At 43.5% G+C, this 20,259-nt stretch overlaps 1 protein-coding gene across 1 annotated transcript in view; it reads left to right on the forward strand.

Moving 5' to 3' along the window:
* Nucleotides 1-20,259, forward strand: part of ITIH5 (inter-alpha-trypsin inhibitor heavy chain 5) — a 48,019-nt gene that overhangs the window by 15,107 nt on the left and 12,653 nt on the right. The window contains exons 6-8 of the mRNA XM_082768670.1: nt 3,769-3,938; nt 4,439-4,555; nt 18,365-18,536. Coding sequence (XP_082624796.1) covers nt 3,769-3,938; nt 4,439-4,555; nt 18,365-18,536 — 459 coding nt within the window. The remainder of the gene's footprint in view (nt 1-3,768; nt 3,939-4,438; nt 4,556-18,364; nt 18,537-20,259) is intronic.

Genomic DNA, 20,259 nt, shown 5'->3' on the forward strand with positions numbered 1-20,259 from the left:
CCAGTAAACAGGGAAAGAGTAAACGTGATCCAGCAATCATGCTGCCTAAAAGAGAAACCTGGGAAAGACATAGTAATTGTATTCAGACACACAGAAGGCTGCTCCAAGGTGGAAAAGAATACTGTGCTTTCTGTGTCAATAATAGAAAGGACAAAAAGTCATGGGTTTGTAATACAGAAAGAAAAATGTAAATTAGACATGGAAAATGTATTCCTAACCATGAAAAAGTGGAGTTCTGGAAAGGACTGGCAAGGGCAGCTATTGAGTTTCCATTTCTGGAGGTCAGCAGTGTTTCTAGACCATGTCACAAAATCAAGTAGGAAGGGACTGAGCCTGGTAACACGAGTTGGATTAGATAACCTGCCTTCCAGAGTTGATTTCTATTATTCCAGGATGAAAAAGTAAAAAAAGGACCTTTTTTATTGGTCCATATGGTGTATATATATATATATATACTATATATATATACATATATATATATATACACTATATATATATACTATATACATATATATATACACTATATATATATACATATATATATACACCATATGGACCAATAAAAAAGGTTCTTTTATATATATATATATATATATATATATATATATAATTTCGATCTTAGAGATGGAAGAAGAATGACTATGAAGATGGAGCTGCTTTCACAGATATTTGTGTCACTGATAATGGCAATGTGAGGCAGCCTTGGCAAGCTCCTCTCTAGGAGTTCCTAAAGACCTATCCGAGTTACAGGGAATGACACTTACCACCTTTACACAGTGCTATGAAGAATATTTGAGAAAAGAAATGTGATCCACATGATCCCATCCAGATTCCACAGTCTTTCACAAAACTGGATGCATATGATTATGCTCATTTAACAAGCAGGAGAATGTGGAACATGGAGTGGCTACCTTACTCAGCTGATTTCAGACAGTCAGTCCATAGAAATGCTGGGACTGTAACTCATTTTGTTGTGATGCTCAGCGTATCGTGCTCAACCCATCAACGTACCTCAGGGCAGAGAAACGTAGAAGTGAAGTCCAAAGGCTACAGTCACAGATATGTGTGCAGTGAGTAAAAAGAGAGACCTTCTTTTTCCAGTGTAAGACTGGCTTTCACTAATCCTGATGATGGTGCTTGCTTTTCAGCAGTTAAGGAGAAGTAATGTGAAACCCTCAAATAAATCAGAAAACATAAATGAGCTGTTAAGCCATTTTTATGAATTCTGGGCATTTCCCACACACTGTCTGTTAAATGGGACCTTGGAAGTGATAGAAGACAGACCCAAAATCCAAGAAGGCCAATACAAGCAAATCTGATGCATAGTGTATTAGAAACATATTACATCTGTTGATTCATCAGATCAGAGAGCGGCTATAAAAGTAAAACCAAATCAACATGGAGATAAAATTTTATAGAGCTACTGATTTATGACTTTTCTTTGCCTGGGGAAATCTGAACTGTACATAGACTTTAGAGTAAATGTCAAAAAGCTCTGGGTAATCATTTTATAAGCCCCTTTTAACATTTGACACTAGTGTCTGTAAGCAATTTCAATGCATTGGTTGGGACCTCTTGTTCTGTTTCTGTCAGGATGGATGGATTAGAATTGACTTAGAGAAGCTGTGATGCAGAGTCAATTGCTGACTTTACTGAAGTTGAGTAATATCTGTCATTGCACTTCCTTTTATCAAGAATTTTGATGATGAGTTTCTTTCACTTTCCAGGTCTTCCAAGTACAATTTTTTTTTGTGTAGAAATCGGTCCTAAGTGGAAACCCCTCCCTGCCTCGATAGAGTGCTCTTCTGCCTTATCTGTTCAAACGTACTCACAGGATGTCTGTGAAAGTAAAGCCAAAGCGATGTGCAAGTGAAATGCTAGAGTGCTATTGATTCATGAGTCTTATTTTCATTCCTTTGCCTAGATAAGTCTAGATTGTACATAACATTTTAGGGCAAGTGTCACAGCTTTGGCTAATCATTTTATAAACCCACAAGAACCCTATAACTAGCATTTTTATGGACTTTGACTTGTGGGAAGTCAGGAGGGTTAGGTAACCGCTTCACGCCTCCATTTTCCCACTTGTTAAATGGATGTAATTTTATGTATCCAGTTTGGTAAATCACTGTGGGATCTCGATGTGAGGTGGATGGTGTTCAATGTTGCCAACAGCTGTCATGTTGCAGTCCTCTAACGCTGCTCCAAGCACTTTACAAAGGTGAAGTGCCACTCTTCATTACACAGACAGTGTTACAGGAGTCCGTGGAAAGCAGTTTTCCAAGCCTGCCTGCACCTTGTCATTGTGATCAGTATCATTAACAGAGTCTAGGACATAATTAAAATTATCCAGAAGAATTTGCCTACATATGACCAGATGTATCATACTCTAATCTCCCCTGATCCTTGATTTGATCTCTGTTGAGCATAACGGAGCCTAGAAAATCAGCTCTGATGTAGATACTTGCACTATGAACAACTACAACAGAACCAAATTTCACACATTTTTTCTTTTCCCTGCCATACCACAAACTTTTTTGGGCTATATTTGGCAAAGAACAGAGACACCCTCCCCCCCAACACAGCATAATTAAGCATTTAATTCCCACCAATTTTAATCAGCACATGAGCAGAAATAATAGTACTTCCATGCCTCAGAGGAGTCACTGTAAGAGCTGATGCACCCAAAAAGAACATCAGCTAAGAATCTATTTCAGAGTTTTCAACGGCTAGTTAGCACAAACAGAAAAGCACTTATCCCTTAACTCTGGGTCAGGTCAAGGCCAGCTCTGAAACTTTGGCTGGTCTGATGTAAGGGTCCACATGGGATTTAGAGGGAATAAACAGCTAATAAACAGCTGACACACCAAAAGACAGTAAGGTAGGATTTTGGCCACACAAAGAGACAAGAAGAAATCTTCATATAACTTAACTTCAAAAAATCAACACAACTGACAAGACAAGCAGGTGTTCCTTCAGGGAGATTCAGCCCTGAATTATTGTCTTTCTCTGGGATGCATGTCTGTCTTCATTGACTCAGGACAGATTCAAGGAGATCGGGGTGAGTTACATCTCCGGGATGCAGTTTGCTTGACTGCACTAGCAAAGTTTGGGTTTTGGCTCAATATGTCAGACTGAAGTTGCAGTGACTGTACTGATAGCTCTTGCTGCATATAAAGGGAGCTACGGTGACTTGTTCAGATGTAGACATTACACAGACACTTGTAATCAGCCAGATCAATCCCACCTCACACGTCTATAGTATATCTAACAAGTCACCTCAAGATCTCTTTATATTTAGTAGAAATCTGCAGTATGATTCATCTCATCCTAGAGGAAATGTTTAAACAGGTCAAGTGAATTATATCTGCTTTGACTGGCAGGAGCTCAGGTATAGGATCTGCATTCTGGATGTCTGGAGTTGGCTGGTATTAATATCACCTAGATGTCTTATGTGTATTATGCACAGAAATTGATTAGCAGTCACATAGAGAGTATCTGCCCTTTAAGTTCAGTGACCTCCAAACAGTAATGAACATAGGAATATTGCATAAACGTTTCTATTCCTGATAACATTGCAATGTTGAATTCAGTTTAGCATTCAGGGCAGGGGTTACTAAATTCTTATTTTATTGTTGGTGAGATGAATCTTCAATCTCAGTATGTAACTATGCTAGTTGACCTAACTCCATGGTAATACACTGTGTGTTGTGCCTGGACATCTCTAAGAAAATAGGAAAAACTTGTAATATTATGGTTTTATCTCAACAGGTGATGTTTCTCCTCCTCCTTCTACTGTAATTGGACATACAAAAACCTTAGCTAAAGTTACATTCAGTCCCAATGTTGTTGAACAAACCAAGATTGCCCGAAATGGCATTTTGGGAGACTTCATAGTTAGATACGATGTCAACCGGGAGCTGAGTGTTGGGGATATTCAGGTATGTTACATGACTGATTTTTTCTATGTTATTAACTATGTCTGAAATGGTTCGATTGTCTTGCATGCTCCCTGTGTCCTGTCAGATGTTTTCCAATTGAAGGCTACTTCTCCATCTTGTGAGAACTATCCAAAATAAAATTAATGAGCTTGCAGCCACAAGATGGACTTAAAACAAAAACAGCTACATACTTCATTGGCTTTCTTTTTGTATTTGCTCTTCAGTTTCATGTAGTGGTTCTGATCCCTGGATGTTGTATCCTTATTGCATTTGGAAGGAAACCTTAATATCCACCATGGAAGGAGATGCAAAGAATTTCACTAGGCCCCCCAGTCTGGATAAGCAGGGCACTGGGATTAAGAGGGAACTCATCCTCCAGAGTAGAGTCACAGATATTGAAAGCAGGACCACGTGTGCCGAATGAATTATCCTATAATTATATGCGCGGATCATTGCATCATGATCTTCCTTCTATTCCTAAATTCATTACTCTTTTACAGATTCTTAACGGGTACTTCGTGCACTACTTCGCCCCCACAGATCTTCCTCCGTTACCAAAGAACGTTGTCTTTGTCCTTGACAGCAGCGCATCCATGGTGGGAACGAAACTGAGACAGGTGAGGTCCTTGCATGTGTTATGGGCTGGTTGGCTCTATGGTTGTAAAAAGCTTGCTTCAGGCTTCATCTCACCAAGTGGGTTCTTCTCCAAAATATTTGCTATGTCTGAGGTGAAACGAGATTCTGAAGACACCTCAAGGCAAGACGATTTACCTGCAATGAGAAATTACCATACTAATGGGGTTGGGATGGAAACAAGGAGTGTAGAGGACTTCATCGCTCTGCATAAAAGGCCAGTACTGCCAAAACTGAACAGATAGGATTGTGCTGGGCAGTTCTGTTCTGGTCATTTTGAAGAGAGGTGGAATAAGAGAATTCCCAGCAAAGTGCATTCAGCAGACCATTGTATCCAGCTTAGCAGAGAGAAGATGCTTCTGTCTTCACATTATAAAACCGCTGGCAAAATCCATAGTCATGTACAACTTAATGGGTTCTCTTGAAAGAAAGGTCAATTTGTACTGTTGGAGAATTTGATTCTTTCACCATGAATCTCAGACATTTCCAGGGAAAAGATCTTGACATGAGCCAATACATCAAGCTGAAGGCCATATCACCAATGCTTAAAACTGGCCTTCGACGTGGAGGGTTCAGGCTAGTATCTAAACATGTTTGTTCAAATTCTCTGAGCTGGATAGATGGAAACCAGCTCTATTTCAGGATGCAACTAGTTGGTTTGAAAGGGCACCATTCCTGGGGGAATAACTCTCTCTCAGTGCGATATTATCACTCCAAACTAGAAGCAGAGTTAAACGAATATTTCAGTTCTGTTCAGATAGATATATCTCAGGTCTGCACTCACACTGGAGAGGTAAGCCCAGTTTCCATCTAAAGTATCTGTGGAAAACAGGAGAAAAGCCTGGGTAGGGTTAGTAGTTTCCTTCCACTTAAAGAGTTGCTCCAGTCATGAGTTGTTAGTTGGTTTCTGGCTGTCGAATGGGCCAAATCTTTATCTTCTGCGTTCTTATCATAGCCAAACTAGAGGCAGTGGGAAGTGTCACTTTCCACATAGGTTAAGGTGGTATCAAATTTAGACGTTTAGATTGCATATTAGGAAGATTTCTTCACAGAAGGGGTAGTCAAGCAAGCTGCCCATGGAAAAGGTAGTCACCATCCCTGGAGGTATTTATGAGATGTATGGATGTGGCACTAAGGGACACAGTTTAGTGATTTGACAGAACAGGTTGACAGTTGGACTTTATAATCTTGAAGGTTTTTCCAACCTAAAAAAATCTACAATTCTAATAAGACACCAGTATGGGGCAGTTTCAGCTTGGATGGATGATGTCATATTATAACCCTACTAAAATGACTGAAGGCCAATGGCTCAGACTTCTGTCTTGGCCAGTAAAGGGGCTCTAATTAGTCCACTCAGGATCCTTGGTCATCTGCCTAGAACCTGGAGTGGCATTTCTGGAAATTGTGGTCATTTGAAAGCATGCTTTTATTTTATTTTTTTTGTCTTGGCCACCAACACTATCCTAAATGGCCTTCACAAACACAAACCATGTAAATCCCCTGACAGTTCTCTGCCTTTGATCAAGGATATTGTGGGTGAGCCTTTCTCTCTGCTGAAATCTTCACCATCTGGTTTCAGTGGTGATGATAAATCTTCATTTAGAAGCTATGGTCCCTATTAAATCCAATTATCTCCACTGTAAGCTAAAATGGAGTATGGCTTTTATGGCTCCTAATTACCTTCCCCAGTGACTGGAGCAGCAAATAGAGAGCTGTTAAAAAACACACCTAGTACTGTGCTGAAGCAGGTCTTGAATGAAGATGCCTTGGAATCATTACAAATTCCTGTGGACAGAGCTTGGCTCTTGGCTTTCTGTTATCCTTTGGCTGAGAAATGTCTGCCTTGCCTTGCAGAATAAACAGATAGTGCCCAAATGCACCCAGCCCTGCATGCTGAAAGCAGGCAATCTGCTTGTAGAGCACCGAAACAGGGAGATTAGGACTCTGAAGGGGCTGGTGCTGGTGTGAGCTGCACAAGTAGTGCCTCGGGTCAGCAGATTAACCTTATACTATGAAAGCTTTTATTCTCCTCGTGACCATATTAGAGTTTCTTTTTTACACACTTACTAAAAACAACATGGCCAGGGATTAACCCTTAAAGGCCTAATTCATTGCTCTTCCTACTAAAAATACATAATTTTCAGGCTAATTAGGTTGAAGTAGATGCCCTTTGAGCCTGTAGCAAGCTTCTAGCCAGAACTTTTGTCAAGGGTGTGCTCAACTTTTGCCCATTATCTCAGATACACTCTTTTTATGGAGAACCACTGGTATGTTATAGAGGAGTGCTATGTGCATTAAGCACTTACCTGGCTCTTATTTTAGCTGCTTGAAAACACAGAACTTGACTGAACTATGAATTATTTAATGGCTTAAATCATAAATGAACAAACAAACGAAGAAAACGAAACAGAAAAACACACATACAAAACAACCCAAACTGGAGATTAGTTAAAGAAAGCCCAAGATCTAGGACTGGCTGATTAATATTCTTTTCTGTGTTTACTCAGTGACCCTTTTACCCAACTGTTGTTGGTATTTAGATGTTTATTAAATTACAGACATGTACCCTGGTGGCAAGATACCTGTGAGCAGGGGAAATGCCTCTTTTTCTCTCAGCTGTGGTAGTCTATGGTAGTGTGTAGAGAGCTGGGAGTTCCCATGGGACAGCCTTTCCTCATTTCTGTCTACTGAGTCACAAGCAAGATCAGCTAAAAATACACTCAGCACTTCTAGAGAGTGCTCTTTCAGGTCAGCTTTGGTAACTATGTCAAAGGCCAGTTTTAGGGTTGTAAAAGCAAGGATGAGAGACATCAGCTGTGCAGCCTTTTCCGTAGCAACTCAAGGAGATTTTGAACTCTTCACCCATCTGCTTTCATGGAGTTAATGGCGATGTGACTCAAATGGAGTCAGTATTTCATGCATCCTGCAATTCCTTGATCTGAGTCATTTCCTCTTTTCCTCTCTGAAGGTTTTCCATTTCCTGCATGAATTTTTATCTGTGCCATTTTTCAATTTCTAAGATATCTCAGTCATTGAAGCAATGAGATATCCAGACCCATTTGCAAACACATGTAGTGGGACTGGTTGATCAGGCTAAATCAAATCATTGAGACCTTTGAGACATTCCCCTCATATCACTGAAGTATATATGAGCTTTGTGGGAAAGACCAGCTAATGTACACATTTCTCCTGTGGTTTTCACTGCCTCTGAAACCTGGTAATGTCTAATGAGTTCATCTGTGTTACAGCAGTCCACCTCCACTGAGGATCTGGGTCTTTGTGACACTCACCATCTATCAGGTAGGGAGATTAAGTTCAGGAAGAGAAAACTCTTGAGAATAATAGTGAAAAAAATTGCTCATGTGTTCAAGACTTCATGTCATTATTTCTGTCCCACTGGAAAGGAAAATACTGTTCCTGTCCTCAAGAGCTTTATTCCTTCATTTACAAAGAGAAAGTAAGCTCTGTATGAAATAGTTGCTTTTAATGGGAGCCAGAAGAGCGTGGGGAGCAGGTTATATCTACAAGATTTACAAGGAAGCAAAGTCATTTGCCCTTTTGAACAGTTTGACCTGCTGATTTTTATGGGCACCTTTTGCTTTAGAGGTAGGGGCATTGCAGTCCCCCAGTTAGGAGAAAGACGGGCCAGTTACAGGTTCACCACCTTGTGACTACCATGATTATCTCCAACCTGACAAAGCAGGTTATGGTGGAAGGATGGTGAAGAAGGACCTTTACCAGCCTGCAATTCCAACATTACAGATCAGGCATGTTCCAAACTGTGAACGTGTCCCCAGCAGGGTGGATTTGCAGATGTTTTGCAGACTTCATAAAATGTAGTTGTTGCAACCACAGATTCATTTCACCTTACCTTTCCCACAGGCAGCAAATGCCCACACACCCAGTTAATCAGCTGGCTACACTGCAAGCCTGGCAGCTTGTCAATGGTAGTGTGCCAGGCTGTAATTTTCTTTGAGGTTAATTGTGCTAGGAGGAACTCAACTGAAGCTGGGTCCTGCTGCGTGTTTGCAAATGCTTTAGTTTGCTTGCCTGTATCCATCCAAGGGACACTTTTGGTAACCCTGATTCACAACTCACACTGTCTGAGCCCCTTTGGAGGCCTTATATACACTTATCCCTAAATTCTGTGCCTCAACACACAGGCTCTCTCTGAGTAGTTTCAGGGCGGTGAGAGAGTAGGCAAGCACCTGGACACATGATGTTCTCCCTCCAAATTCTACTTATTTTTGTTGGTTGCTGCAGAGCTGGCCGTGGGCCTGTTGACTACAAGTCCACATAGTGGCTGCTGTCCAGGAGAACTACCTTAAACCACCAGGGAATTTTGGAAAAAAATGTTAATCCTAATTACAGCCTTAAGTGATTTTAAAGCTACTGTGAAGAAGAAAGATTTGTCATCTTTTCCATTTCCATTTGAAAGCAACCATCTGAGTTGATGCAGAGGAACTGTGTGCTCTGTCTCCAGAACCAAATAAATCGATGCAGTTGTCTCCTACTCAGGAACATACAATATCGTCATCTCAGTCTTCTCTTTAGGTGTGAATATGGAATATAGTAACCACTACACTAAATAGAATGTCAGTCCATGCAGTCCTTGACTGTCCAGCTTCCAAAAAAGGTGCAAGTACTTGTCATACAGCAGAATAATCTGTTTTTCCCAAATTCTAAAACTTAAAATTAATGACATGGTCACACACACACAAAAAGCAAGTTTCAGAGCAAGATTCCCTCAGATTTCAGGACAGGGAGCATCTTTTTCTGGTGTTAGGACTAATGGCTGGCATGCCCCAGCTGATTTGCTCCACACTGAAGCAGAAGTAGAGGCAGCATTCCCCAAAGAGACCCCAGCCTAGGTGTAAATAGCAAGTCTTTGAATTGGATTCAGAGTAAATAGGAAGCAAACCAAGTGTGGAGTTTGATGTGGAGATAGGGCTGGGGCTTGATCTGAAAACCCATGAAAACAGTGAGAGTTCTCCCCAAAGTTTCCAAGGGGATTCATCAATTTGCTGAATTCATCAAAGGCTGAGCCAAAACCAGATGTCACTGAAGTGACCAACACAGCCCAATGATCACCAGGCGAGTCCAGATAAACAAGAAAGGGGCAAAATAAAGCTGGGAGGTCAGTCTGGGGGTCAGGGGTCCATGACCAGGCACAAGCAGAGCTGTGACAGTGATACAGACAAATACCTGTGGCTCAGACTTGGATTGCAGACCCAGTATCCTCAAGGCCTTGGCATACACATGAATCTGTGAAACGTTAGATCTGTTTTCTGCAGTCCTTTCCAAGGTAGAACTGTGTTTTCCGGTTGCTGGAGCAATTACCTGGGAGGCAGACCTGGCTTCTGTTCATGCTGTCATTATGAATTTGAACTTAGTTATTTTCTTTGTCTGTGCTTGCCTTCTTGCAGTCTTGTGCAGGCTGGGCTTGTGGCTGTACAAGATCCCCCAAGTCTAAAAGACATCCGATCTTTGCCAAGAGCCAAGCTATTAGTCTAGCACTGCTTGCAACACTGCTATTTCCAAGTAAATACTCCTTCACCCTATTAGAGGGTACATACTACAGGCATTGCCCAACTGGATCAGTCTGTCTCCAACTGCATAGAGCAGTCAAGGCTCTGAACGACTGCCTGGGACCTTGCTGGAAAGCCTACAGGAACGATGTCTTCTGTGTTATGTTACTATAGTAAGAAGCACTACAGTCGTCAGGCAGTGTTCACAGGCAGCTTCTGATTCAGGGGTCTGCATGATGTAATTGGAGGTCTCTTAGGCACAGGGTGTGTGATACAATCTGTGTTATAAGGAGAAAACTTTTGCTTGGATAGTTATTCCCTGATGTAATGAGCTGATGTTCTTCAAAGTATCTGCTCTCTTCTCAGCTCTGCAGAGTTTTGGGCAAAGATTTTGCCTGTGTTCATTTGAAATGGCTCAGGATGGAGGCAGAGATGTGCAGAACGTAGGACAGAGTGGGGATCCTGGAACTGGAGATGCTGAGGAGATTTGGAAATGGGGAAAATGAGAAGGGGAGCAGGTGCTGAAGGACTGTGAGGGCCCTGTGGCAGACTCTCAGGTGGGAAAACAGGCAAATTTGCTTTTTTTCTATTTTTATTTTTTATTTTTACTTTTTAGCAACTATTTAGTGCGTTTGCATTGCCTGGTGCTAACCCTAAGCAAAAGCACTGGGATTTTACTCCAAACAACCAACCATTGTCACCACCCCTCATTCACTGGAGATGAAAATGTATCTCATGAAGTTGCATCTAAAAGTAAGAAGTTTCACAGCTCAAGGAAAAAGGGCAAGGACTGTGAAAGGAGGTGGCTACAGAGTCATGATCTCTGCAGAGGGATAACAGGTACTTGTCTCTGTGGACGTAGAGTAGTCCCTTTCATGGAGAAATAACACGTGCCTCCTCTCCATGGAGAAATGACACCTCTCTGAGTAGGAATGATGCAATCTCTCCGTGGAGAAATATCTCAGATCTTTTCTCCATAGAGAGGTAGCATATCCTCTCTGTAAAAGAGCAACACGTTGCTCCTAGTGGGTTACATGCACAGCTAGGATATTCTGAGGAGGGACTAGAAAGCTTCAGACCCAGCAAGCTGCTGACTGCTGAGCCACCCACTGTGAGAGAGCAGCTGCACAATGAAGGATGGAGGTTAATCAACGTGAGAAACAGAGCGACCTGTACCTCAGCCCACGTCCCGCTGCATAAGGTAGCAGCTAATTGCTGCTGAAATCCAAGGCCTGTGCCGTGGTCAGCCTCTTCTTGGGCATATCAGTTCTTCCCAGCACCGTGTCTGCAGCTGGTCTCTGTGACAGGGGCAGGGAGTGAAAGTCCCAAGTTCCCGGAAAAGTTTTCATGCACTGCGACTAGTTCCATCTTCTGAGGACAGAGGGAGGAACATCAAGCTCTGGATTGAGGGCATGGGGCATGTTCCCCTTGGCATTGACCTCTTTGCTGCTAGCTCCATGGAGATTGTTTGTCATGCTGACAAGGGGAGGGTCTGAGTGCCTGACTGGAGTGTTATGGGATGTGATTCTACTTAAAATGAGCTAAGCACAAGGCAAGAATGTGGCCTTCATACGCTGCTGTGTCAGTCTGGCTGGCTGCCTGCGTAGCCTCGTTGTTTCCCATGGGGTTATGTCAGTATGGCACTGTGGGGCAGCCTTTAAACTTTTATTTTTGACCAGTTTTACGGGAACTTTTACTGCTCCAAATGCAACCAGCATTGCTGGGAAGGGCTTAAACTAGTGATGCATGGTACTCATAACAGCTTGCCTCCTTCAGTCTTTGTCCAGGTATTTATTTGTATCATCAATGCTACTGCAAGACTGCAAAGACTTAGGAGTTACTCTGCACACATGAAATCCCAATTCCTGAGAAAACAGATCATTTTGCAGATTTTCATGTGTTTATCCTCATCATGCTGTTGGGTGCTGGAAAACTGCATTACCCACAACTGGACAGATGTGGTACAAAATGATTTGCTCAGTGCTGAGCTGGAAATCAGTGGCAAAATAGGCAACAGAAACACTTCCTCTACATGATGGAGAGTTTCTTTTGCAGACAGAAACTGCAGTGCACCTTTTTCTAAGGCCATACAGGGAGTCATCAAAGTTCAATTGATTAGCAAGGGTTGTGTGATGTTTTGGGGTGAGAAGCTGGTACATGCACTGGAGACAGTTCTTTATTGTCCAGAGCTCTATATCCAAACGCCCTCCCTTCACAGACCAGTGTCAGCATAAAACAAAATGCTTGTTGTCCAGAATTGTGAAGGAGTTTTCCTTGGTTACGTGATCAGTGTCTGCCAGGAAGAAAGCACAAAGATACATTGATGGGGAGGGGGTGAGCTGCAGTCCCTGAACTGCACGACACTCCATGCAGTGAAAGAAAGGGCGGATTGTCCTCCCCTAAGAGGGGCATGGAGGATGGCAAAAAATCCAAGGGTATGCTTCTGGGTTCAAACCCATTTTTGGTACAAAGTCCTTGTAGCTGACAATTGGCACATGGTCTGCATTATGTGGGCAGAAGGGAAATGGGGCCATAGAGGAAAGAAAACCTGGTAAGATGTGGCATGAGTCCTCAGCAGAAAAGACACTGCCCGAACCTGTGCTTTTTCTGCACGTTATCTTCTCCCTGTGAAATGGCAGTGGTGCTACCACAGCCTTTTCTGTGGCTACCGGGATCACAGCCTGGATCCCAAACCAAATCTGTGGCAATACCTATTTTGGACTCGACAGAGCCATTTCAGGTGTGTTTCAAATTCCAGCCTTTCCTCACCTCACAGTATTAATCCCTTTGATAAATTATGGCCAGAACTGATCAGATATTGCCATTTTGGCTCGGAAAAGCCGCTTCTGGAGCTTCAATAGGTGCCTGTTCATATTTGGAAAGGGAAAGATATGAACCAAAGCATGGAGGATATGAAATGGAGGTGGGGGAAGGGAGGACAATTCTTCTGTATTTTTCTTCTCGTGCTTCCTTAGAGTGTATTGCCAAACAACATATTTACTTGTACTTTTCTCCTTCCCGCTGTAGGATATCTGGTTTCTGAGCCCTTCTGTGCTCTGTTGCACTCAACCAGAGTTGTGTGTTTCTAATTCCCTTTGAGCTTACATCTCGCAGCATAGCTTCTTTCTTGTCAAATACGAAATCTTGCAGGAGATGTGGAAGGAAAAAGTAAAGGCTCTGATGCATCCAGTTCCCAAAGTAGTGGGCAGATGAGCCTCAGAGCTAACAGTGCTATATACTTGTGATCTCTTGTGCCAAATACAGGATACTGTTGTCAAGACTCTGCATGCAGCTGAAATTTTGTCCTCTAGTTGCAGCTACCTTCACTGTATGGTTGAAGATGGTCCCATGTCCTCCCTTCCAGCTCCCTGAAGTCCATTTTTGTGCAATACTTTCAGCTGATGGGTACAGCTTTCAGTCTCTAACACCTTCCTCTCTGCTAGCCGTGCTTTTTAGACCCACTCATCCCAAGCCCACACGGTTTCCTGGTGCTGCCTGAAGCTGGAAAGGGGCTGTCGCTGGTGCTGATGTCTCCCTGTCCTGCCCTTGCTGAGGGCAGATGCCAGCTGTGTTTGGGCGTGCAGGGTATGACTAAGGATTGCCAAGTGAGCTCAGAGGCACTGCTTGCTGGGAGAGCTCCCTCAGCATCTGGAAGCTGTTTCCAAAAGGGGCTGAGTTTGTGCTGTGCTGCAGAGGCCCATTATTTGTACAGCACTGGAGTCAGCGTTGACTGAAGGTCTTTTGATTTTTATGGGCTGGCATGAGGCTTGCACAGAGGATGTGGGCCTGGGATGGAGCACTTACAAGTGCTGCTAGGCAATGGAAAATTTAAATACGTGGGCCTAGAACACGCATGATAATGAGGTGTTTGAGCTCCCTGCTTGCTTCGTAGCACAGCCAGTGTCTGGCAACGCCGTGGCATCTAACAACCATACATTGTCTCCCTTTGAACTGCACAGCGTTCAGGGTAGCCAGGCTTCGCCCTCACCCTGCTCCTCAAACAACCAAGGGACTGTGGGGGAAATGTCACTGGGGCTCACATTCCTCCTAAAAGGTGCCCAGATGGTCTGACATCATCCCAGATGTCTCCAAGGCAGCTCTTTGACCCAAGAAAGGGCTGAAGGCTCTCAGTTGGCCCAAGGGAGCATGCCTCTTTCCATGCTTTGTTTCACCAGTGTTTTAGCTAAGTCAGAGATAGCCCCAAGGGGCAGATACAGAGGTGACAAGTGGCAGCTGAACTGGCATGTAGCTGAAGGATTTCTCCTCTTTCCTGCTGTTGCCTGTGGTTGTACAGCCCTCAGCCATCTCAGTTGTGATGCAGGGCCCTCAGCAAGGATGAACCAGAAGAGCAGCAGCTGTGTTGCATGTCCAGGTATCACTGTAGAGGTGAGAGTCAGTTTCTCACCATTTCTGAATCACTCCCCAGCCAGCCACTGTCACCCAGGCTTTCCCCAGCTTTGGACCGTGATGTTTCTGCTCCAGATTCGGAGAGTGAGATTTTGTAGCTCTGGTTGTTTCAAGCCTGAGGTTCCAGCTGTACTGACAGCTCATTCAGAATCATGATTTCTCAACTTAAATGCACTGGAATGGCAATTTGGTCTCTGCCTCTCAGCTCAGTTTCATCCTTGCTGATCCAAGGGAAACAGGAATCTCCCCACTGAGCTATCCTGATTTAAATTCTTTAAATCCTGATTTAAAACTCGTCTGTGACAACTACAAACCATTCCCTACTGGCAAAAAGTGACTTTTTTCAGCTGTTCTTTATTGCTGATTCCTATCACCCTCTCCTTTAATCCTTGCTCCATCCTCTACACAAAAGTGCATCTGTACAGGCAAACACATTGGAAATAGTGTTTCACCTTAAAGACCCTGGCACAAGAATGTTGGACCTTAAACTGGGCTTCCTCATGGTGAATGGGTTAGATTTATCCCCCAAATGAGATCGATGTCATCTGCACAGCAGTGGGGGAATGATCTGACCCTTGGCAGGGAAGAAATGGTTAATTTTCTGCCTCGCAGGAGAGTGTCTTTGGCACGCATTTCGATGCAATGACTCACTGGGGCCAGAGTGGAAGTGCAAAGACCCCATTGCAGCAATCAGCTTGGGAATCCCACTCCTTGGCTCCTCCGAGCCAGGAGAGGTTCCAGCTGTGGCCTTACAAGGCCAGAACAAGAAACCTGCTGCCGTGTCCCGAGCGAAGCTGCTGCCAGGCACTCCCTGCACGAAATGCTCTAAATCCTCTCCTGGAGGCTGGGGAGACTGGAGGAGAGGCTGGGCTTCCAGAGCACTCAGTCACAGCAGTGTATTTAAGGATTTCAGGCGGTGCACTTTTACCAAGATGTTCTCCTTATTTAAAGCTCCATTTGCCTGCCAGCTCCTGAATCTCATCCAGTCCTCCAGAGGGATGTCAGGTCCCTCATGCAGCCCATTTATGGGTACGGCGTGTGTTGCCACCCTGCAAGGGCTGCAGTCTTTAGGATAAACCTGGAGTTCCTTACAGGCTGGGAGGAGAGACAGAAACAAACGCGATGAGCCAAGCAATTCAGAGCAACACTGAGAGAAATGGAGAGCCAGTTCAGCTCCTTTTGGCTCCAGTAAGCACCGTGGTGTTCAGGACTGGACAGGTTTAGGTCCTGAGGTGAGTTCCACCTTTCCTCTGACTGAGCTACTCAGCTTCCTGGAGGCAATGCTGGGAGACAGGCACTTCCAGACAGTGACTCAGCCCGTCCTAAAAACTATCCAAAGCAGATGGGATGAATTAGTCTCTGGAGGTATCTCCCCCTGCCTGGAGAGGGATTAGATGAAGTGCCCAGCTTTCTGATGATTGAGTTGGGAACATCGAATCCCACCCTTCATTTTTACTGGGGATGAAGCGTTTGGCCGCCTTCATATTTTGCTCACTTTGAAGCAAAACCATGTGTGTAAACACTTGCACATATGTTTGCATATATAGTACACAAAGTTTATTTTAGTGAAGTTACAGAGACAAGCACACGTTGGAGATGCTGGAATCTGGGTTGCCTGTGCATCCACTTTAATATATGACAGAACTTTTTCTTGGGAAAAACTGACTAAAACTCCATGGAAACAACTCGACTGTGACAAAATAAAAGACGAAAAGGAAAGAGAGTATGAAAGAAGGAAAGAGAGGGAGAGGTGGTCCCAACCCCACGTTTGGAACCTGTGTGAGGGTGTGGAGCAGTGCTGAGTTTTCTAGGAAACTGCTGCAGTTCTCTCCTGACCTGTTCAGCAGTCGTAGCTGGGATGCTGTCTGCACACACACTTCACTGTTGCTCTGCATTGTTTTTTCTTTTTACATTTTCTTTTGGCTGAATGCAGGCAAGAATGTCAAAAGGAATTTCTGTGCACGCTGGAGGTGAGAGGCAGTGTCCCCGTGAGAAAGCCAAAGCAAGATTGTTTTTCCTATTGCCTTGTTCTCAGAAAAACAAACAAGCAAGCAAGCAAACAAACAAGAAAAAAATGAGCTTTCTTGGGCCCAATAAATCCCTCTGAGGAAAGTGCAGTTTGACAGAATGCAAGCAACTGAAAAAAGGGTTTTTGTAATGGGAAATGTCAAGTGATGTTAATTATAATCACAGCTACAGTATGGATAATGAGATTTGGGGAGTCTCCTCTTTGAAAAGCCTCTTCTACCAGTGCCTGCAGTATTATTTTTGTCTATGAAATATGCATTAAAATTGGTAAGGTAATGGTGGTAAGGCATGAAGCAGAGTTCCACCTGACCAAATGGAAGATGAATCCTGCAATCCCTAGAGGGAGAATGGGTAATACATAAGACAGAAGCAGACAAGGAGGAATTCCAGACCTGGCTCCAAAATGCTGGGAGCTAAGGGAAATACATGTATTCCCCCTTAACTTCAGATGGACCTCAGACTGGAAGCCAAGTCACCAGCTGGGAGGATAAGAGATCCCACTGTTGTGGGTGACTTGTCTGCAGTTGCATCATCAGCTTCCACGCAGAATCCAGAGGGGTATTGATGACACAGCTTGATCAGTCCTTTGAGAACCTTTCCAAACGGTCTTTGCACAGCAACATCAGGCCTAGAAACATCTGTTTTCCAGCACTGTATTTTGTATTTCTTCTGGACAAGGCCTTCATATATTTCCATGATAGGCATGAGAAAAACCTTAAATGCCAAGGTGTCCACCATATTATTCCAAGATGGTCAAGAAGGGGCAGAGCTGAGAAGCTGCTGATTCCTCTGCTTACAGGTATTTCTTCATGTTCCTCCCATGTGATTTGCATCGAAATACAGGGTATGTTTTTGCACAGATGGGGACTGCTTCTGGGCATCCTCTCTCAGCTGGTCCCAATAAGCTGAAGTTCATTTCCATGCAAACACAGCTGAATGGATGCTACAGCAAAGTTGGTCACAGTGGGAGGACTGGACACATCTGTACTCTTCCTGTTGGCTTATCCTTGGTGGTCTGTCTTTCCAATCACACAGGGACCTTAATTTCTCTCATTATGAACTCGGCTTGATACTATTTGGCTTGATACTCTGTCTGGTTGCCTGTATTTGCATGGGATGGCAAGCAGCAGAGCAGTATAATGTTGGTGTTGTATTGCTGGAAAAAACAATATACCTGTGACCAAACTAACTAGCAGGTAGAATGAACAGTAATTAGTCAAGGAGTCAAGGCTTCTTTTTTTTTTTTTTTTTTTTTTTTTTTTTTTTTTTGTATTCATTTGAACATACTAGCTTATACATCTGTTAATTGGTGGAACCATTCATTGCAGTATGTATGTACCAATCGGTTTCCTAATTATGAGCAAGGCATGTGCATCCTTGACTTATTTAGAGGCATTTCAACTTTTAAATAACTCTTGTAACCATGTGTCACTTCTACCTTACTGCAAACCTGGAGGACTTTAGAAGAAATCCATGAGGCTTTTGGTGTTAACGTTATTCTGTGTTTCTTAGTCCAGGGCAGGGTTCTCCCAGTCACTAGGAATTTTTATCCTAATTGTCATAAATGATTCTTAAGCTTACTTAGGCCCAAGCACTCCTCTCCCAGCTATTCAACATCTTTCGGGGCAAGAGTTGTTCTTTTGTTCTGTATTTGCATAGCATCTGGCTCCACAGAGATCAGGCCTCAAGACAAGGAAGAACATCCCAGTTGCCTTCATGATCCAAACTGGCAGTGTAGAATTATTTGTAAGATCAATAAGCATCTTAATTCTTGCCTGCTAAAGCAGAGACTGTTGCACCTACTGGTCTATTTTTCTCTTCTCTTTCCAGACCAAAGAAGCTCTCTTCACAATTCTCCAGGACCTAAGGCCTGAAGACCACTTCAATATCATTGGCTTTTCCAACCGAATAAAGGTCTGGCAGCAGGACCGGCTGGTGCCAGTTACTCCAAATAATATAAGAGATGCCAAAAAGTACATTCATAACATGTCACCTACTGGAGGTAGGATCCAGAGATATGAATGGTATTCATTTTTCTATCCAATTAACTACACCAGAATTCATTGCTGAACATGGTTCTGTATCGTGTAGCAGTAAAAAACATTGGCACTTAAGTCATGGGAGAAGTAGTAACCCTTTGCTATCTCTACTTAGGGTCAAGTGGTGGAAGGATATGGGCCCTGTATCAGCTTACATCATGGCTATTTGTCCCCAGAGCTGGTCATATGATCTGATACACTTCTTAAAGCCAAACTGGGCTTATTCTCCAATTCATTCAGTGACATCCCGGGAGTGGGAAAATTCCAAACATCCTTTCTTTATGACACAGGGAAAAAAAAAAAAACAACATGTCCCTGTGAAGGACATGGGTTGGTACTTTTGCAGTTTCTGGAAACCTGTGTAAAAGCAGGAATGTAGTTATGCCTGGGTCGTAAACTCCATAACTGGACTAGCCAGTGTGGGCTGTTGGGTTGCCTTCTGCAAGAGCTGATTCCTCACCTAGTGCTGTCTCCTTCTTGTCTCTTCCTTCTAACTAGCATTAAGGAACAGCCATAATAACGTTCAAGAATTTCTCATCCCTTTTTGCTTGTGCCATATTGCCAGGAGTGAAGAGGGGAGAAGAGGAGCCCCCAGAGCAGTGGCATAGTGCAGGCGTGATTTTGAGTTTGATTCAGTGGTCTCCTAGGAGTCTATGGGCATTAGTGTAAAAAAAATAACACAGCAAGGTTTGTAATCAAGCATACCTTGGCAGCTGTGCCCACCCTGGCTGAACACTCCTCAGATAGGCTACAAAATGACTTATACAGATCTTTCTCCGTGCAAGGGATCACAGCTGGCTGAAGGTCGGACAGGGTCTTCCTATGGTTACCCTTGAGCAGCGACCACTCCTAGCAAAGGAAACGGTCTGATGGAAAAACACAGCAAACAGGATGGTTTTCCACGCTGTTTGCATTACAAGGAAGAGAGTTTAGGAAGTGGTCAAGAGACCTGCCCAGTTAAACAATTGCCAATAGTGGGACAAAATTCAGAGTGAAAAGCTTTTTACTTCTGAAGTGCCAAAAGAGAGTTGTGCAGGGACAGCTGAGATTGCCTGTGGACCTGACAGAACAAAATCAAAAGGAAATGATTAACTCTGGGGTTCAACAGGAAGGTGCAGTGACTCTCCTCCGCAGGCAAGCAGTCGTTTAGTTTTGGCTAACTCTGCATTTCCTCATAAATACGCTGTGGCTTGAGTACCTTCCTGTGAACGTGAATGCACTTTGGCTCACACATCAAACACACAGAGCATGTGCTGTGCTTGCACTGCTGTGTCATACTCGCACGCCAAAGAAATGGGAATGAGATATTGTGGCACGATATCTGTGCATGTTTCAGAAGGCATTGTTCAGTGCTCTGTGGCTCTGTGACGTGGCTGGATTTGAAATAACACTGTCTGCTGCATGAGATGGTTTTTCATTTGTTTCTGGGCAAGCAATTATTTCTGAGGTTTTGGACCTGGATGGGGACTTTGAGAATATTAAGACGTTTAGGTGCAGGATTTTGGTTCAGTCATTTTGCAGAAACACAGTCTGGATTCTGAGGACTTTTCAGATGTTTTATGCTCTTTCCTGTTCTTTGTCTTGGTACAGACACTGGAGTTGTGCAAACTAAACTTCTAAGTTCATGATGCATGGTCAGACCTACTAGCACATCTTTGCTAGTAAACTCTCTAGAGCTCCCCTTCT

The sequence above is a fragment of the Aythya marila genome (assembly GCF_965140915.1).
Source record: "Aythya marila genome assembly, chromosome: 1".
Taxonomy (NCBI): Eukaryota; Metazoa; Chordata; class Aves; order Anseriformes; family Anatidae; genus Aythya; species Aythya marila.